This window comes from Mobula birostris, chromosome 2, assembly GCF_030028105.1.
Source record: "Mobula birostris isolate sMobBir1 chromosome 2, sMobBir1.hap1, whole genome shotgun sequence".
NCBI classification, from domain to species: Eukaryota; Metazoa; Chordata; class Chondrichthyes; order Myliobatiformes; family Myliobatidae; genus Mobula; species Mobula birostris.
Window position 1 is genome coordinate 121632108 of NC_092371.1, and position 19131 is coordinate 121651238.

General features: G+C 44.0%; 1 protein-coding gene across 1 annotated transcript in view; it reads right to left on the reverse strand.

The window, feature by feature from the left end:
* The window catches only part of plb1 (phospholipase B1), a 109719-nt gene extending 91020 nt beyond the window's left edge, over window positions 1-18699 (reverse strand). The window contains exons 1-5 of the mRNA XM_072277630.1: window positions 18660-18699; window positions 17688-17768; window positions 7303-7368; window positions 4988-5088; window positions 2496-2577 (exon numbers count right to left, since the gene is read on the reverse strand). Coding sequence (XP_072133731.1) covers window positions 2496-2577; window positions 4988-5088; window positions 7303-7368; window positions 17688-17768; window positions 18660-18674 — 345 coding nt within the window. The 5' untranslated portion in view covers window positions 18675-18699. The remainder of the gene's footprint in view (window positions 1-2495; window positions 2578-4987; window positions 5089-7302; window positions 7369-17687; window positions 17769-18659) is intronic.
* Window positions 18700-19131: the final 432 nt, after the last annotated feature.

Genomic DNA, 19131 nt, shown 5'->3' on the forward strand with positions numbered 1-19131 from the left:
ACTTGTTTTTAATTTGAGTGACTTGCTGTTTCAAATGGACACTGCTGGAAATTTGATGAAGGTCTAGTGTTCAAGATGTCTCCATTGAACAACATGACCAATAGCAACATCCTGCAGACAGTTCACAAAACGAATGCTTTTACTTCCTTCTTCTTCTTCTTCTTCTTCACTCAGATAGGTTCTGCTACGATGTGTGATTGGAACTTGTGATTTACATTTTGCTGGTGCGTTTTTGGGCCAATTGAGTGATCTGGCACTCTGCTGTCTCCGAGAGAGTTCGGTGAGGTTGGTGCAGAGTGTGTGGCCAGGAAGCGCGGGCGCGGGGCATGAGCCCATGCTTCTCTCTGATTGAGGTACTGAGCAGGGAAGACTGAGTGAAGTGCGGGTGGGTGTTCGGTGCCTTCAGCCTGTATTTGACCAGTCTTCCTTTCCCTCTCGCTAGCTGCTGTTGGAGGAAAGTGCCAGAGTCTCGTGTTCCACGTTGCAAGGATTGATTGGCAAGGCTCGTAGCTGAGGACTCATTTTGGAAAACTTTGAGGCTCATGTTGCATGCATTTCTGGATTCTGATTACTGTCTTTTGCTGTTTTTGAGTGGTTTGATTGGTGCGTACTGCGGCGCCTCAGCGAAGACTGGCTTTCTAGCTTGCAGTCAGCTAGCAGCAATGAACTGCACTAAACTGAATACTCCTGGACTCCTGGTTTGATGTTGATATTCTGTGTGTTGTTCGCTTGCTTTTTGCCATTTGTACAGCTTGTTCTTTTTCCACGCATTGGGTGTTAGACATTTTCTTTGAACAGGTTCCATGGTGTTTCTTTGTTTCATGGCTGTCTGCAGGAAGACAAATCTCAGAGTTGTATTCTGTATACGTTATTTGATAATAAATGTAGTTTGGATATCTGAAAGTTTGAATCTTTAACAGAAGAGCTGTAAGTGTAAGACTTACACTTCATTCTTGGCCTTCAAAGAATCTTTTGGACAATTATCATCTCCAAATCCACCAATTTTAACCTGAAACCTTGACAATTTCTTCCCCCTCCCAACCCCAGAGATGCTGCATGACCCACTGAGTTCTTCTAGCAGATTGTTTGTTGCTCCAGGTTCCAGCTTCGGCCGTCTATTGCACCAATTTAAGGAGGTTCTGCTTGTCATCAAACAACATTCTGCTGGTCTATTGTTCAAAGTATCCTGGCTGGTTGCATCATGGATTGGTACAGCAGATAGAACATGCAGAAATGTAAGAAGCTGTACATTCGGCCCCAATATATCATCAGCATGTCCCTCCCAACCATTGAATGGACCTACACGATGCACTGCCTCAAAAAGGCAACATCAATCACAAATGATTCCCACCACCTTAGACATGTCATCTTCTTGTATCTACCATTGGGCAATAGATACAGAAACCTGAAGTCCGTCAGTTTCAAAAACATCTACTTCCCTTCAACCATTCAGTTCTTGAACCAACGTACACCACTCTAATCACTACCTCAAGAAAGCCACACTATGACCACTCTGACACGGCATTACAATGGACTTTCTTTTCACTCTCATTGTGTTTTACTCTTGTATAATTTCACATAATCTATGTTTGATTTATGTCTTCCTTATGAATGTTGCGTATCAGATGCTATGAGCTTGTGATTCTGCTGCAAGTAAGTTTTATTTATTTAGACATACAGTGCGGAATAGGCCCTCCCAGTCCTCCGAGCTGCCCTGCCCAGCAACTCCTGACAACCTTGATTTAATCCTAACCTAATCACAGGACAATTTACAATGACCAATTAACCTATCTGGTATACCTTTGGACTGTGGGAGGACACGGGAAGACCCAGAGAAAACCCACGCGTTCCACGGGAAGGACATAGAGATACCCCTTACCGAGGATAGCAGAATTGAAGGTTGAAGGGAAGATGCCCCGAACTGTAAGCGCATTGCACTATCCTCCATGCCACCTTGGCACCCGTACCTGTGCAGATATGAACTTTCACACATGACAATAGACTTGACTTTGGACCTCCACTTTGTGCCTGCTTCTCAGCTGTTGAATTGGTTTGAATGTGGATGCTGATTTCAGACCTGCAGAGAGGGGCTCCACAGGTGGTAAGATGCCTAACTCAACTGCCTCCTCAGGTCATTGTAAACACCCATCTGCAAAATATAGTTCTTCTCCTCGGCTACTCCAACAGTATCACTCAAACCTGTGACCTCTTCCACTTAGATGAACAAAGGCAGCGGGAGCACCACTTCCAGCAGGTTCCCTTTCATGTCACATGACACAGGGGAATTGTCCTGGTGTCCTGTCTATACTCATCTCCTATTTAACAGCAATAAGTCAGAGATTGCTGTATTCCTGTTTGACGGGATCTTCTAATGTGTCAATTTCTTTCTGTGCTTCTAGCCAGTCAGCAGATTATGTAAAAGCACTTTGTTAGCAGTGGAATATTTTGGGATGTCCGGACAGCTTGGATGGCATTGCCTGAATGAAAGCCAATACCTGATATTCCCGATTTAGGGTTTTCAGTTCGTTCAACTCTGTCGAGTTGTCTAGAGGTTTAACGACACACTTGCAAAGTGACCTGTGGAGAAACAAAATGTAGATTCTGATCAAATATGCAGAATACTGGGAAAATATTCCACTTTGGGAAAACTACCTCTTCACTCAATGAACATGCCTGGCTCCCATATCTTTTAATGTCCATGACTGGTAAACTTGCTTATCGCAATACAGAAGGAAGTAATTCAGCCCAATAGGTCCATGCTAGCTCACATCAGAGCAATCCCATCCCCACTATTCTTACTTGTTTGGAGCTCTGCAACAATTTCCTTTCTCATACACCCATGAACCCTCTTTGGTTTCTTTCTTTACTTCCTAAAGGGGTAATTTGCAGTGGCCAACTAATCTCCCAGTGGATTTTTGAGTCATAGATTAACACAACAAGGAAACAGGCCATTTGTCTCCTCACATTCACTCCAACCAGTGGACACCCACCTATATTAATCCCATCTTCCTGCACTTAGCCTTCAATGCTTAGATGATTCAAGTGTTCATCTAGACACATCTTAAACGCTGCTGGTGACTCTGCTTCCAGCACTCTCATGACAGCGTACGTCAGATACTCACCACTCTCTGCGTGGAAAAGTTCCCCATCAGGTCCCTTCCAAAATCTCTTACCGCTTCCCTAAATCTATGTCCTCTGGAAATGGGAAAGGTTTTCTGCGGTCTACCCTATCTATAACCCTCATGTGTTTATATGTCGCAATCACATCCCCTCTAAACCTCCTCTACTCCAGGGAAAACAGACCTAAATACCACAGTCTCTGCTCACAACTGAAGTTTACTCATTGAGATAGAGCATGGAGTTGGCCCTTCTGGCCCCTGGAGCCACACCGCCCAGCAATCCTCTGATTCAATCCTAGCCTAACCATAGGACAATTTACAATGACCAATTAACCTACCAACTGGTCGGTCTCTGGATTGTGGGAGGAAACCAGAGCACGTGGAGGAAACACCTGCGGTCACGGGGAGAGCATGCAATCTCTTTCCAGGAAGTGGTGGGAATTGAACCCGAGTCATCTGTACTGTAAAGCGTTGTGCTAACCATTACGTTACTCTGACACCCACCTTTGACAACATGCTGGTGACCTCTTCTGCACTCTCATTTTTCCCATAGTGTGGGGCCCAGAACTTTACCCAGTACTCTAGTTGAGATCTGGCCAATATTTTATCAAGTTGGAGCATAACCTCCCTGTTCTTGTGTACAATGAGTACAAAAGCCAACCCAGTGTCAATAAGATCAAGGAATTGATTATAGACTTCAGGAGAGGGAAACCAGAGGTCTTTGAGCCAGTATTCATCAGAGGATCAGAGGTAGAGAGGGTCAGTAACGATAAATTCCTGGATGCCACAATCTCAGAGGATGTGTCCTGGACCCATCATATAAATATAATTGCAAAGAAAGCACGGCAGTACTTCTACTTCCTCAGAGGTCTGCGGAGATGCCATCTAAAACCTTGGCAAACTTCTATAGATGTGCGGTGGAAAGCGTGCTGACTGGCTGCATTATGGCTGGTTTGGGAACACCGATGCCTTTGAGTGGAAAATCCTCAAAAGGTAGCGGATTTGGCCCAGTACATCATGGGTAAAACCCTCCCAACCATTGAGCACATCTACATGAAATGTTGCTGTAGGAAAGCAGCATCCACCATCAAAGATCCTCACCACCCAGGCCATGCTCTCTTCTTGCTGTTGCCATCAGGTAGAAGGTACAGGTGCCTCAGGACTCGCACCACCAGGTTCAAGACCAGTTACTACCCCTCAGCCATCAGGGTCTTGAACAAACGAGGATAACTACACACTTTCTGTTTCTGGTGTTTTCACAACTCACTTTATGGTTTCTTTATCTGGTTATTTCATGCTCAAGTTACTTATTACTATTTATTTATATTTAATTTGCACAGTTGGCTGTTTATTGATCCTGCTTGCAGTTATCTCTCTGCAGAGTTGCTAAGTATACCCGCAGGAAGGAGAATCTCAGGGCTGTATGAGGTGATAATAATTTTTCCTTTGAACTTTGAAGCCGGTATCTTAATGGCATTAACTACTGGCACAGCCACTTGCAAGGATCAAGGTGGGAAGTCGGAACCTGGACCACTCAGGGAAAATATGCATGGTCACGGGGAGAACGTGCAAGCTCCACACAGACAGCACTAGAGGCCTTGACCTTGGAGCTATGATGCAGAAGGTCCACCAGCTGTGTCATTTTGCCACCTAAAGGTCTTCGGTTAACCCATAGTGGCCTTACATAAACAATATGGCCATTGTTCTCTGGGAGAGTTAAAAAAAGAATTCTCTATCAAACAATAAGTGAGCGTATACACTTAGCTCCTCTCTCACTTATCTCCTACCACGACGATTTCCAAAAAAAGCGCATTCGTCAGACACGCAAAGATACAATTTTGTACAATGCAATTAAATTGAATACAAACTTTAAGAGGAACAGTGGACATTTCATTCGTTTGTCAGTGACAAGCTCCCGTAATGGAACAATGTTGAGAATTGTCACCAAGTTCACAAGGGCCCTTGGGACCTGCAAACAAAATAAAGTACAATATTGGATTAATCTGGTATTTGCTAGCTAGTTAATTGTAAGCATGCAAGAGAAGTCATTCCTGCCTGTGGCCATCAAACTTTACAACTCCTCCCTTGGAGGGTCAGACACCCTGAGCCAATAGGCTGGTCCTGGACTTATTTCCTGGCATAATTTACGTATTACTATTTAATTATTTATGGTTTTATTACTATTTAATTATTTATGGTGCAACTGTAACGAAAACCAATTTCCCCCTGGATCAATGAAGTATGACTATGACTGTGACTTTGACTATGACTAAATTGCTCCTGGCTCAGGAGCTGATCAGGGGATGATGCAAACTGTCTTGGGAAGTTCCTGGTACGTTTCATTCTGTCTGCATAGTGAGCATTCTGTCTGCATAGTGATCAGGGGATGATGCAAACTGTCTTGGGAAGTTCCTGGTACGTTTCGTTCTGTCTGCATAGTGAGCAAATATTCTGTTTGTACTGTATGTGAGAATGCTCTTTATTCTGATGCCCAACATACAGGGACAAGAGGAAGTAATTAGTTCCAGTCTATGAAGTGGCAAGTGAATACTGCTGACTGGCACATTCCAAGGTGTGATAGCAAGTGCTGAGTGATACGCTGAAGCCGGATGCAAATCCCCACAGAATTCTGCACAATAGCCTCCAAAATGCTTCACTGCAACAATATGCGGTGTGATGCATTGTAAGAGAATGCATTGGACTGAGAGTGTAACGAATATAGAGAAAGACATGTACTGATTGTATTTGCAATATATATTGTAAATGAAGTATATTTTTGAAGTTTAATGAAACTCAGTGGGATTCATGTCTTTGAAATAGTTCAACGTTCCTTAATACCTCTAATGAAACAAAAGCATCAATTTCAGGATTTAAAATTAACATTAACCTAAATTAACATTTGGTTCATGTCTGGTGTACATGCTATTAAAACCTTAGTGTCGGTGGCACATACTGTTGAAGTGTTTGGCTTCAGATCAACTGTATATTTTGTGAAGTCATTCTATTTCTAGACGGGTGTACATACTGTTGAAATATCTGGGTTCTGGACAGCTGTACATTCTGCTAAAATATACCTGGTTGTGCGGAGGCAAATTCTGTTCAAATGTTTAGGTTTGGGTGGGATCTATATCAGAACATAGAACACACCAGGCAGCACATTCCAGGCATCCATCACTCTCTGAATAAAAAAAACTTATCCCTCACATGCCCATTGAACCTACCCCCTCTCATGTTTAATGCAAGCCCTCTTGTACCAGGCATTTTTACCCTGGGAAAAAGATACTCCCTGTCTACTCTGTCTATGCTCCTCATAATCTTATGAACCTCTATCAGATCTCTGCTCAGCGTCCAGTGCACCAGGAAAGACAACCCAAGTTTGTCCAGCCTCTCATGATAGCCCATGCCCTCTAAACCAGGTAGCATCCTGGTAAACCTCTTCTACAAAGCCTCAACATCCTTCCTATAGTGGATTGACCAGAAATGTATGCATTACTCCAGATGTGGCCTAACTAGAGTTCCATAAAGTTGCAACATAACCGCTTGGTTTTTGAACTCAATGCCTCAACTAATAAAATCAAGCATTCAATAAGCCTCCTTAACCACCCTATCGACCTGTATAGCCACTTTCAAGGAGCTATGAACTTGAGCTCCAAGATCTCTCTGCTCGGCAACACTGCTAAGAGTCTTGCCCCTAACAGTGTACTCTCCTTGCATTTGTCCTACCAAGACACCACACCTCACGTTTATTGGGTTGAACTCTATCTGCCAATTTTCCATCTATATTTGCATTTGCCAATCTTCTACAATATCCACAACTCCACCAATTTTGGTATCATCTGCAATCTTACTGACACTCCCATCTACATTTTCAAACAGGTCATCTATATACATCACGACCAACAGAGATCCCATTACACATCCCTGCAGAGCACCACTAATTACAGACCTCTGGCTCAAATAAGTCCCTTTGACCAATACTCTGTCTTCTATGTGCAAGCCAATTCTGAATCCAAGCAGCCAATTTCCCGTGGACCCCATGCATTCTAATCTTTCAGTCTGGGTTGGGTTTTATGATTATAAACATGCTGACTCCAGTCCAATAGCAGGTTTTGCAGATGAATCGATAAACATTGATTTTCTAAAACATCTTTGCATATTAAATAGAAGGACGTGATACCCTTACCTCCCGGTGAAGTGTATCCAGTACTTCCTGTATGTTCTTGACAAAGTTATCTGGAGAAAATTTGGTCTACATTTTGAAAATGAAGGGATAATTATTAATCATAATTATCACAGTTTTTAGTACCATTGTAAAATATGGTCTCAAAGTACATCAACCAATAATTCTAAAGTACAGTGAGTGTTGTTTGGAGACTTACAGTGGTGCTAGAAAGTTTGTGAACCCTGTAGAATTTTCTCTATTTCTGCGTAAGTATGACCTAAAATGTGATCAGAACTTCACAAAAATCCTAAACCTAGAAAAAGAGAACCCAATTAACTCAAGAACATTATACGTGTTCATTTACCTACTGAGAAAAAGTGATCCAATACTACATGCATTTGTTGGAAAAAGTATGTGAACCTTTGCTTTCAGTAACTGGTGTGACCCTCTTGTACATCAATAACTTCAACCAGACATTTCTGGTAACTGCTGATCAGTCCTGCACATCGGCTTGGAGGAATTTTAGGCCATTCCTCCTTACAAAACTGCTTCAACTCTGGGACATTGGCAGTCTTCCGTGCATGAAATGCTTGCTTTGGGTCCTTTCACAACATTTCTATAGGATTAAGTTCAGGACTTTAACTCAGCCATTCCAAAACACAAATTTTCTTCTTTTTAAACCATTCTATTGTTGACTTACTCTTTTCTTTCGGATCATTGTCTTGTTGCATTATACAACTTCTATCAGCTCCAAGCGCGCAGCGACCCTAGCTTTCTCCTGCAAAATGTCTTGATGCAATTTTGAATTCCTTGTTCCCTCAATGATTGCGAGCTGTCCAGGCCCAGAAGTAGCAAAGTAGCCCCAAACCATGATGCTCTGTCCACCCCACCCGACCAGGGATGGGGTTCCTTGTGTCCTCGTCTACCACCCCTCCAGCCTCCGCATCCAGCACATAATTCTCTGTAACTTCTTCCACCTCCAAGGGGATCCCACCACCAAGCACATTTTTCCCTCACCCACACTTTCTGCTTTCCGCAGGGATTGCTCCCTACATAACTCCCTTGTCCATTCATCCTTCCCCACTGATCTCCCTCCTAGCACTTACCCTTGTAAGCAGAACAAGTTCTACACCTGCCCCTACATTTCCTTCCTCACTACCTTTCAGGGTCCCTAACAGTCTATCTAGATGAGATGACACTTCACTTGTGAGTCTGTTGGGGTCATCTATTGTCTCTGGTGCTCCTGGTGTAGCCTTCACTTTGTCGGTGAGACCCGACATAGACTGGGAGACCGCCTCGCCGAGCAACTATGCTCTGTCTGCCGGAAGAAGCAGGATCTCTTAGTGGCCACCCATTTAAATTCTGCTTCCCATTCCCATTCCGACATGTCAATCCATGGCTTCCTCTACTATCGCGATGAGGCCACACTCAGGTTGGAGAAGCAACACCTCATATTCCATTTGGGTAGTCTCCAACCTGATGGCATGAATTTTGATTTCTCAAACTTTCGGTAATGGAGCCTCCTTCACCACTCCCCATTCCCTTTTCCCTCTCTCGCCTTATCTCCCTGCCAAGCCCATCATCTTCCTCTGGTGCTCCTCCCCCTTTTACTTTCTTCCATGGCCTACTGTCCCCTCCGGTTAGATTTTCCCCTCTCCAGCCCAGTATTGCTTTCACCAATCAACTTCCCAGCTCTTTACTTTACCCCTACACCCCATCCCCAACCTTCCCAGTTTCACCTATCACCTTGTGTTTCTCCTTCCCTTCCTTCACCTTCTAACTCTGACTCCTCATCTTTATTTCTCCAGTCCTGCTGAGGGGTCTCGGCTTGAGACATTGACTGTACTCTTTTCCATAGATGCTGCTGGTCTGCTGAGTTCCGCCAGCATTTCGTGTGTGATGCTCCTTCCACCATGACTCACAACAGGGATGAGGTTTTGGTGTTGGTGTTGGTGTGCCGTGCCCTTTTTTCTCCAAACACAGCAATGTGCATTCCTGCCAAAAACCTTTGTCTCATCTGTCCACAGAACATTGTCCCAGAAGCATTGCAGAACATCAAGGTGGTCTTTTGCAAACTTGAGACATGTAGCGATTTTTTTTACAGAGCAGTGTTTTCTTCCATGGTGTCCCTCCATGAACACCATACTTATTCGGTGTTTTTTCTTATAGTGGACACAAGGACAGAGATTTTAGCAAGTCCTAGAGAGTTCTGCAGGGATTTTGCTGTTACCCTTGGGTTCTTTTCCACCTGCTTCAGCATTGCACATTGTACTCTTGGTGTGATCTTTGCAGGAAGCCCACACCGAGGGAGAATAGCAACAGTACTGAATTTCCTACATTTGTAGACAATTTCTCTTACTTTGGACTGATGAACACTCAAGCCTTTAGAAATGCTTTTGAAGACTTTTCCAGCTTCATGCATCTCTACAATTCTTCCGCTAAGGTCCTCTGAAAGTTGTTTTGATTGGTGCATGGTGCACATAAAAAGATCTTTCTTGAGAAGAGCAGGCTCTGTTCACACCTGACACACCTGACTTTGTGTGTCTTTTTTATGGGGCAAGGCGTCTCTACAACCTATACCTCCAATCACATCTCATTGATTGGAACATTCGACTCCAAATAGCTTTTGAGGAAGGCTTTACCCCAGAGGTTCACATACTACTTCCAACAAATACATGTAATATTGGATCATTTTTCTCAATAAGTAAATGAAGTTTTTTGTGTTATTTATTTAACTGGGTTCTCTTTATTTAGCTTTAGGACTTGCAGGAAGATCTGATCACATTTTAGGTCATATTTATCCGGAAATAGAGAAAATTCGACAGGGTTCACAAACTTTCTCGCACCAGTGTAGGTGATGCTCTATGCACAAGTTCATTGTAAGCAAGAACAAAACTTGATAAACAGGAGCAGGAGAATAGTTGTATCTCCTTGAGCCAGCTCCTCTACTCATTCATTGACCACAGCAGATCTGTCCCAGACCTCCTCTCCCCTTCTGTACCAGTTCCCCATTTCTTTTCATTCTCTGATCTTTCAAGAAGTGATCTATCTCCTCTTTAGGTATCTTCAATGAACTAACTTCTATCACCCTCTGTGATTAGGAATTCTAGAGATTCACCTCCTTGTGTGAATTGTTCTTGTGCACCTCAATTGTAAGTGAGCCTCTCCTTACTTTTGACCTGTGACTGAGTATCTTCTTCACAGGTGGAAACATCTCGACATCCGCCCGACGGATTTCATTTGTTTCAGTTACAAGTTACAAGTTCAACTTTATTGACATCTGACTGTACATATATACAACGAACCAAAACAACGTTCCTCCAGACCACGGTGCATTCACAAAACATATCACGCACACACAACACAGAAACGAAAATATCACCATAAATAAGTTAATAAAATATAATTGAAGGTGCACATAGTGCACAGAGCAGCTCAGTAAACCTAGTGAAAAGACCTTAGTGGTGCCAGGGTATTCATTAGTCTCACAGCCTGAGGGAAGAAGCTGTTATCCAGTCTGACAGAACAGAATGGAGGGCCGAGGTTATGGCATCATTAGTAAACTGGAAAGGGTCCAAGGTAGCTGGAGGGTGGAATTTTTTACAACCCATTATCAGCCACTCAAAGCATTTCCTGACTGTAGAGGTCAGTGCCACTGGGCAGTAGTCATTTAGTCCAGTTACCATTGCTCTCTTGGGCACTGGAATGATGGTGGCAGCCTTGAAGCCTGCAGGATAGTGGTCTGTTTCAAAAGAGATACTTAAGCTGTCCGTGAAGACCTCTGTTAGCCGGACCGCACAGCACCTGACCAGATATGTTGTTTGGACCCCCAGCTCTGTGTGGGCTCACCCTGGCTAGGATCCTCCTCCCCTCGGCTGCTTCCAGAGAAAGTGCCTGTTCCTCAGGAAGAGAGGGGACTTTCTTCAGGGTCATTTCATTTATAGTGTCAAATCATGCACAAAAGGCACGCAACCTGTCAGGAAGGGAGCAGTTGCCATTGACGCACATGGCGGACATAATCAGAATTGGTTTGTATGTCTTCAAAGTTCAAAATCCAAAGTAAATTTGTCATCAAAGTACGAGGGATGATTGATAAGTTTGTGGCCTAAAGTAGAAGGAGACGAGGAGAAACTTCAAACTTTCTGCATTTTCACTCAAAGAGTTGAACTGCACGTGCGTGTAACAAGAGCTGTATAACTCATCTCCTTCTACCTTAGGCCATGAACTTATCAGTCACCCCTGCTGTGGACCACTTCTACAAAGAAGGGATCCGTATGCTCCACGACCGCTGGACTACGTGTGTAAATGTAGGAGGGAACTATGTTGAAAAATAAATGTGCTAGGACCGGTTTTCAATAATTGACTCCTTCTACCTTAGGCCACTAACTTATGAATCACCCCTTGAATCTGTGTGTCACCATAAACAACCCTGAGATTCATTTTCTTGTGGGCATACACAGTAAATACAAGAAACACGTGAAAGACTGCACCTAACAGGATGGACAAACAACCAATGTGCAAAAGACTGTGCAAATATAAAGAAAATAATAATAATAAATAAGCGATAGATATCGCGAACATGAGATGAAGAGTCCATGAAAGTCATTTCATAGGTTGTGGGAACAGTTCAGTGATGGGGCAAGTGAAGTTACCCCTTTTGGTTCAACAGCCTGCTGGCTGACAGATAATAACTTCCTGAAACTGGTGGTGTGGGACCTGTGGCTCCTTTACCTTCTTCCTGATGGCAGCAGCGAGAAGAGAGCATGGCCTGTGTGGTGAGGGTCCTTGATGAGGGATGCTGTTTTTGCTTGTGACAGCGCTCTGCGTAGGTGTGCTCAGTGGTGGTGATGGCTTTACTTGTGATAGACTGGGCCACTGCTTCTTGTAGGCCTCCCCATTCAAGATCATTGGTGTTTCCATACCAGGCCATGATACGACTGGTCAATATACTCTCCATTACACATCTATAATAGTTTGTCAAAGTTTTCGATGTCGTGCCGAATCTTCGCAAACTTCTAAGGAAGTAGAGGCACTGCTGTGCCTTCTTCATAATGGCACTTAGATGCTGGGCCCAGGACAGATCCTCTGAAATGATAACACCGAGGAATATAAAGTTGCTGACTCTCTCCACCTCTGATCTCTGGATGAGGACCTGCTTGTAGCTCTCCCATTTCCTTCTCCTGAAGTCATTGGTCAGCTCCTTTGTCTTGCTGACATTGAGTGAGATGTTGTCTCGGCACCACTCAGCCAGATTTTCAATCACTTTCCTAAATGCTGATTTATCAATCCCTTTAATTCGGCCAATGATAGTGGCATCACCAGCAAACTTAAGTGTAGCATTGGAGCTGTGCTTATCCTCATAATCATATGTAGAACGTGAGTAGAGCAGGGGGCTAAGCACAGAGCTTGTGGTGCATCTATGCTGATGGAGCTTGCAGAGGAGATGTTTTTGCCAATCTGAACTGACTGAGGTCTGCGAGTAAGAAAATTGAGGATCCAGTTGAACAAGGAGGTACTGAGGCCAAGGTCTTGAAGCTTATTGATTAGTTTTGAGAGGATGATAGTATTGAGTGCCGAGCTATAATCAATGAGGAACATCTTGATGTATACAGTTTTGCTGTCCAAACGTTCCAGGGTTGAGTGAAGAGCCAGTGAAATAGCATCTGCTGTCGACCTGTTGTGATGGTAGGCAAATTGAGGTGGATCCAAGTTGCTTCTCAGACAGGAGTTGATACATTTCATCGCTAACCTCTCAAAGCACTTCATCACAGTGGATATAAGTGCTACTGAACGATAGTTAATGAGGCCAAAAGAGAGAGAGGAGAGGAGGATTCCAAGCCATACAGAGATTCTGGGGAGTAGAACTCTCTCTGCCCAGCACCTTGTCAGCAAATGTACAGTTGTTGGGAAACAAATTGAGGACCTAAGGGAAAGATTGATACATTGGAAAGAACTGAGGAATTGCTGTGTTCTGTGTTTCACGGAGACATGGCTCACTCTGGAAATGGTGAATACGTTGGTAAGACCTGACTCTTTGTGGTGCTTGGACACAGCAGCCTTACTGGACACTTGTTCCCCTGACCTGGAACAACTAACGATTAAGTGCCGACCATTCTACTCACCAAGACAATTCTCCTCCACGATCCTGACTGTAGTGTACATATCGCCAAAGACTGATGTTAATCAGACATTCAAGATATTGAACGCTGCCATCAGCAAACTAGAAACAGCCTACCCTGATGCCTTTCAAATCATTGTCAGGCACATCATTCAGGTTTGTTTAAATAAATCTCTGCCTAATTAACATCAGCATGTAACTTGCAGCACCAGGGTTCACAACACACTTGCCCACTGCTAGACTACGATTAGGAATGCCTACTGTTCCATGTGTAGTCCAGATTTCAGGAAATCTGATCACTTGGCTGTCCTCCTACCTGCAAACAGACAGAGACTAAAGAGCAAGGCTTCAGAGATAATGAGAACAAAGCTGTGGTCGCAGGAGGCGGAGGAGCAGGTATGGGATTGCTTCGATTCGGTGGACAGGGCCACGGTCAATGACTCCTCTTTGGATCGGAATGAAAACACCACGGTTGTCACAGACATTATAAAAACAGTCGTAGATGAGTGTGTCCCTACAAAATCATTCCGCGTCTTCTCCAACCAGAAGCCTTTGATGAGCCGTGAGATCCACAATCTGCTGACGGCCAGATCAGCGGTAGTCAGATCCGGCCACCAAGTAAGATACAAGAGCTCCAGGTACGATCTCCAGAAAGCCATCTCACATGTGAGGTGGTAATTCCAGACCAGACGAATCCCTGAAGGATGCTCGACAGCTGTGACAGAGCTTAAATGCTATCACATTCTACAAAGTGGAACCAAGCGACATAGGTGACAACATGGCTTCGCTCCCAGATGAGCTGAATGCCTCCTGTGCTCACCTTGACCAACAAAGAATGGAGTACAGGTGTCCCCTGCTTTTTGAACGTTCACTTTATGGCACCTCGCTGCTACGAAAAACCTACATTAGCTACCTATTTTCGCTAACAGAAGGTGTTTTCACTGTTACGAAAAAACGCAGCGTGTGAAAAAAAGGCAGCGCGTGCCCCGAGCAGCCAAGCTTCTCCCCCGGAACGGCATTCTAGCCGGCATTGCTTAAGCACGTACCTGCAAGCATCTGTGCTTTATGTCCATTTATTTTGAGCACCCGTTAGCAAGATGAGTTCTAGGGTATCGGAAAAGCCTAAAAGAGCTCGTAAGGGTGTTACACTAAGCATAAAACTAGACATAATTAAGCGTTTCGATCGTGGTGAACGAAGCAAGGACAAAGTGAGTTTGGCTTGTGAAAGTTGACGAACATGATATTGAAGAGGTTTTGGCATCCCATGACCAAGAACTGATAGATGAAGAGCTGATGCAATTGGAAGAGGAAAGGATAACAATTGAAACTGAATGCAGTAGCAAACGGACCAAAAGTGAAGTCGTCCAGGAACTGAACGTGAAGCAACTGTGTGAGATTTTCGCTGCAATGATTGCAGAAAAGTACGACTTTAATTTTGAAAGGGTACATAGGTTTAGGGCATATTTGCAGGATGGTTTGAGTGCTTACAAAGAACTGTATGATAGAAAAATGCGCAAGGCTAAGCAGTCAAGCATACTGTCATTTTTCAAGCCTTCCACATCGTCCACAGCAGACGGCGAACCTTGACCTTCGACATTAAGACATGCAGACATAGAAGAAGATGATGCAAACATGAGGAAATCTGCAGATGCTGGAATTTCAAGCAACACACATAAAAGTTGCTGGTGAACACAGCAGGCCAGGCAGCATCTCTAGGAAGAGGTACAATCGACGTTTCAGGCTGAGACCCTTTGTCAGGACTAACTGAAGGAAGAGTTAGTAAGAGATTTGAAAGTGGGAGGGGGAGGGGGAGATCCAAAATGATAGGAGAAGACAGGAGGGGGAAGGATGGAGCCAAGAGCTGGACAGTTGATTGGCAAAAGCGATATGAGGAGATCATGGGACAGGAGGCCTAGGGAGAAAGAAAGGGGGAGGGGGAAGCCCAGAGGATGGGCAAGGGATATAGTGAGAGGGACAGAGGGAGAAAAAGGAGAGTGAGAGAAAGAATGTGTGTATATAAATAAATAAATAACAGATGGGGTACGAGGGGGAGGTGGGGCATTAGCGGAAGTTTGAGAAGTCAATGTTCATGCCATCAGGTTGGAGGCTACCCAGACAGAATATAAGGTGTTGTTCCTCCAACCTGAGATGACTTGACTGCCCTGATGGAAACAGACGACAATGAGATGACACCCCAGTGTCCCACCACCCCAACCTCCGACGACTCAGCCTAACACACCATCATCAGTGTGTTCGCTGTCTTCCTGATTCCGGTAAGTGATACTACACTGTACATACATTATTTCTACTTTATATAGGCTGTGCATTTTTATGCATTATTTGGTATGATTTAGCGGCTTCATAGCTTAAAGGTTACTGGAGACAGTGTTTCTGCTGAGAGCGCTTGTGTGAGATTTTCGCTACGGAGAACAGTGCGGCAATGATTGTGGAAAAGCATTTCTACTTCATATAGGCTGTGTATTTATCATATCGTTCCTGCTTTTACTATATGTTACTGTTATTTTAGGTTTTATGTGTTATTTGGCATGATTTGGTAGGTTATTTTTTGGGTCTGCGAATGCTTGCAAATTTTTCCCATATAAATAAATGGTAATTGCTTCTTCACTTTATGACATTGCGGCTTACGAATGGTTTCATAGGAACACTCTACCTTCGGATGGCGGGGAAACCTGTAATGTTCACGAATTCCAACAACCCCCGATGACCTCGTGATTTCAGTTCCTGAGGCCAATGTAAGAGCATCCTTCAGAAGGGTGAACGCACAGAAAGCATCTGGCCCAGATTTGCTTCCTTGTCAGGTACTAAAGACCTGTGCCAATCATCCGGCTGGAGTGTTTACTGATTGCTTCGACTGTCGGAGGTACATCCTGCTTCAAGCAGGCTTTAATTATACCAGTGCCTAAGGAGAACATGGTAATCTGCCTTGCTGTATACCCTACGTGTCCCTAGTGTCAGAAAGGTATCTGTGAATTTTCCATGCATGGGAGGGCATGGCTCTTGCTGATGTTAGAGTCGTCCTGACCCCGACCTGTAGGCAGTATCCTGATCCCTCAGCAGTGCACGAACCTCTGCAGTCAGCCATGGTTTCTGATTTGCCCTGGCAGTGTAGTGCTTGATACAGAATCCTGAGTGCATTTTGCTATGAAGCTGTCACCGATCCTGCATATCCATCAATATGAACGTGGTGATCATAGTTAGCTACCTCCCTGAGTATGCTCCAGTCTGTGCTTTCAAAGCAGTCTTACAGCACTGAGGTGGCGCCTTCTAGCCAGGTCCTGGTCTCCCTGTAAACTGATTTGACTCATTTAACCAGTTGTCTATATGCAGGGATTAGCAAAATGGATATGTGGTCTGAGTATCCAAGGTGGCAGCCTTGCAGGTTCCATAAACATTGGTATAGACCAGGTCTAATATATTCACTCCTCTGGTTGCAAAGTTGACATGTTGGTAGAAATTTGGCAAGATTGGTTTAAATTTGGTATGATTGAAGACATCAACACCAGACACCAGATACCCTCGGGATGGATGGCTCCGAGGTCGCAGACGGCAACACAGAGCTTCTGCCCAACAGGAGGTGGGGCAGAACAGAGACTATCCGAAGCAACTGGGGTCTTTAGTTATGCTGGCTGCTTTACCAAGGCAGCAAAAAGTATAGAAAAAGTCCAAAGATAAGGCAGAATTTTTTTCCCCTCAAAAAATTGTGAAGTCTTTGGGACACTTCCTTGAAGATTAATGGAAGAAAGGTCTTTAAATATTTTGAAGGCTGAAGAAGGCAGATACTTGATAACGAAGCTGTTGAGAGGTCACCAGGGTTAGATGGGAGTGACAGAGGGATACTGCACCAAAACAGTCTCTTTGTCCCACCGAGGTCATGTCATCCAGCAACCACTCATTCACAGTGACCCTGCAGTAATCCCGTTTTTTTATTCTCCCCACATTCCTCTCCAATTTCTACACTCACTTACAGACCTGTGACATTAACAATGGCCAATTACCCTTCCGAACTGCACGCCTTTGGGATGCGGAAGGCAACCTGAACGCCTGGAGGAATCACAAACAGAACATACAAACTTCACGCAGACGTTGCCCGAGGTCAGGACTAAACTCTGATTTCTGGCACTGTGAGACAGCTGCTCTGCTAACCGCGTCACTGTGAACAAAGTTACAGTCACTTCTGCCCTGATGACCTGTGCTGTATCGCCAACTAAAAGTAAAAATAAATGGAAGGACACTCCCACACTTTCCTCAGTTATATAACATCACTTACAGTGTCCAGGCAATAGTCACAGAGATCATTCCCTCCAATAAACAGGGTAATCATCTTCCAATCTTCCTGAAAGTTGATTCTCTGTTGAAACATAATCAGAGGGAAATTAGAACAGTGCCCCACAGCCCAACAAGTTTGTGGTTTGCGTCCCCTACTGTCCCAGCACCACGCTGGTCTCTGGAGATTCTAGGTCCCACCCAGTGCCTGGCTTTCCACCCATTCCTCCTATAGCCTGCTTGTGGATCCTATAACCAGCTCCGCAGATCTACTCCAGAATGACCAGGGATTCAATGTCACAGTTATTAGGCACCCATGAGAAAAATCAACCAGAAAAAAAATAATGTTAATCTTAATTGTTTACTTTTAAGATGCAAATGAGAACACTGGATCTAGGAAAGGTGATGAGATACAGCTGATCATTTGCTAATTGGGAGTCTTCCAGGATAGCCTATGTCAGCAGTGGGCTGGTGATGATGTCCAACCAGAGATGGCATCCCATCTATCCACTAAACCGTCGGCATGCCTGTTCCTTACCGTCTAATTATGTTACTGCATCTGTGACCCTCTGCAGAGCTAGATCATTATCTTACAAAATAGCCTGGGAATTTCCACTGTCCAGACTCTTCCCACTGACCTCTTGAACTTCAGCAGTCCCTGTGTCATCTTGATAAAGCTGAGGTGATTCCAATTTTAAGTCGTCAGCTAAGAACAAATTTCCCTGAATCAGTTGAGTTCTCCTGGTTATCGTTACTGACATGATCTACTTTCATGAATTAGTTTGAATTTATATTCACAAATTTCAATGAGGGGATTTAAACAGAGCTCACTGAATAATTGGTTCAGAGTTTTGAATTGCTAGCTCAGGAATATTACTGCTCTGCTCTCTGATCTCTTTAATCTGCTGCCACCTATTAATGGATGGTGATTAATAGGCACAATCTGAGGAATATTAAAGATGAAGGAATTTATTACCGAATTATTTTTCATCAGCTGCAACAGTTTCCTGACCTGTTCCATCAACTCCCTAGGAAATGAGTAGGAATAAAAGACATGGTTAGGAAGCTCCAATTTAAATAGGACCTGCTGAGGTTAAATACATTGGGAATTAGATTTTTAAAGCAGATTTCCTTCCCGATTCAATTTATTTCTTAGTACCAGCTTCACAAACATCTGTGCTCTCAGTGGAAAATAATTACCAGCATTGTGCATATTGGTAAACTATTCCTCATCCAGCTTATGAGGACGCATCAGCAACCTCCATCACCAGGAGATATGTGGTCATAAGAATTTAATCACGGGAGATCAGTGTGGAGTCAATGGAGATCCTTCACCTTACCAAGCTCATTCCCATCCAAAGACCACTGGCAATTTTCCCACCTCTCCCCAGTTCCTTCTGGACAGCAAACAATTATTAGCCAATCCCGAGACAAAGTGTTGAGTGGAA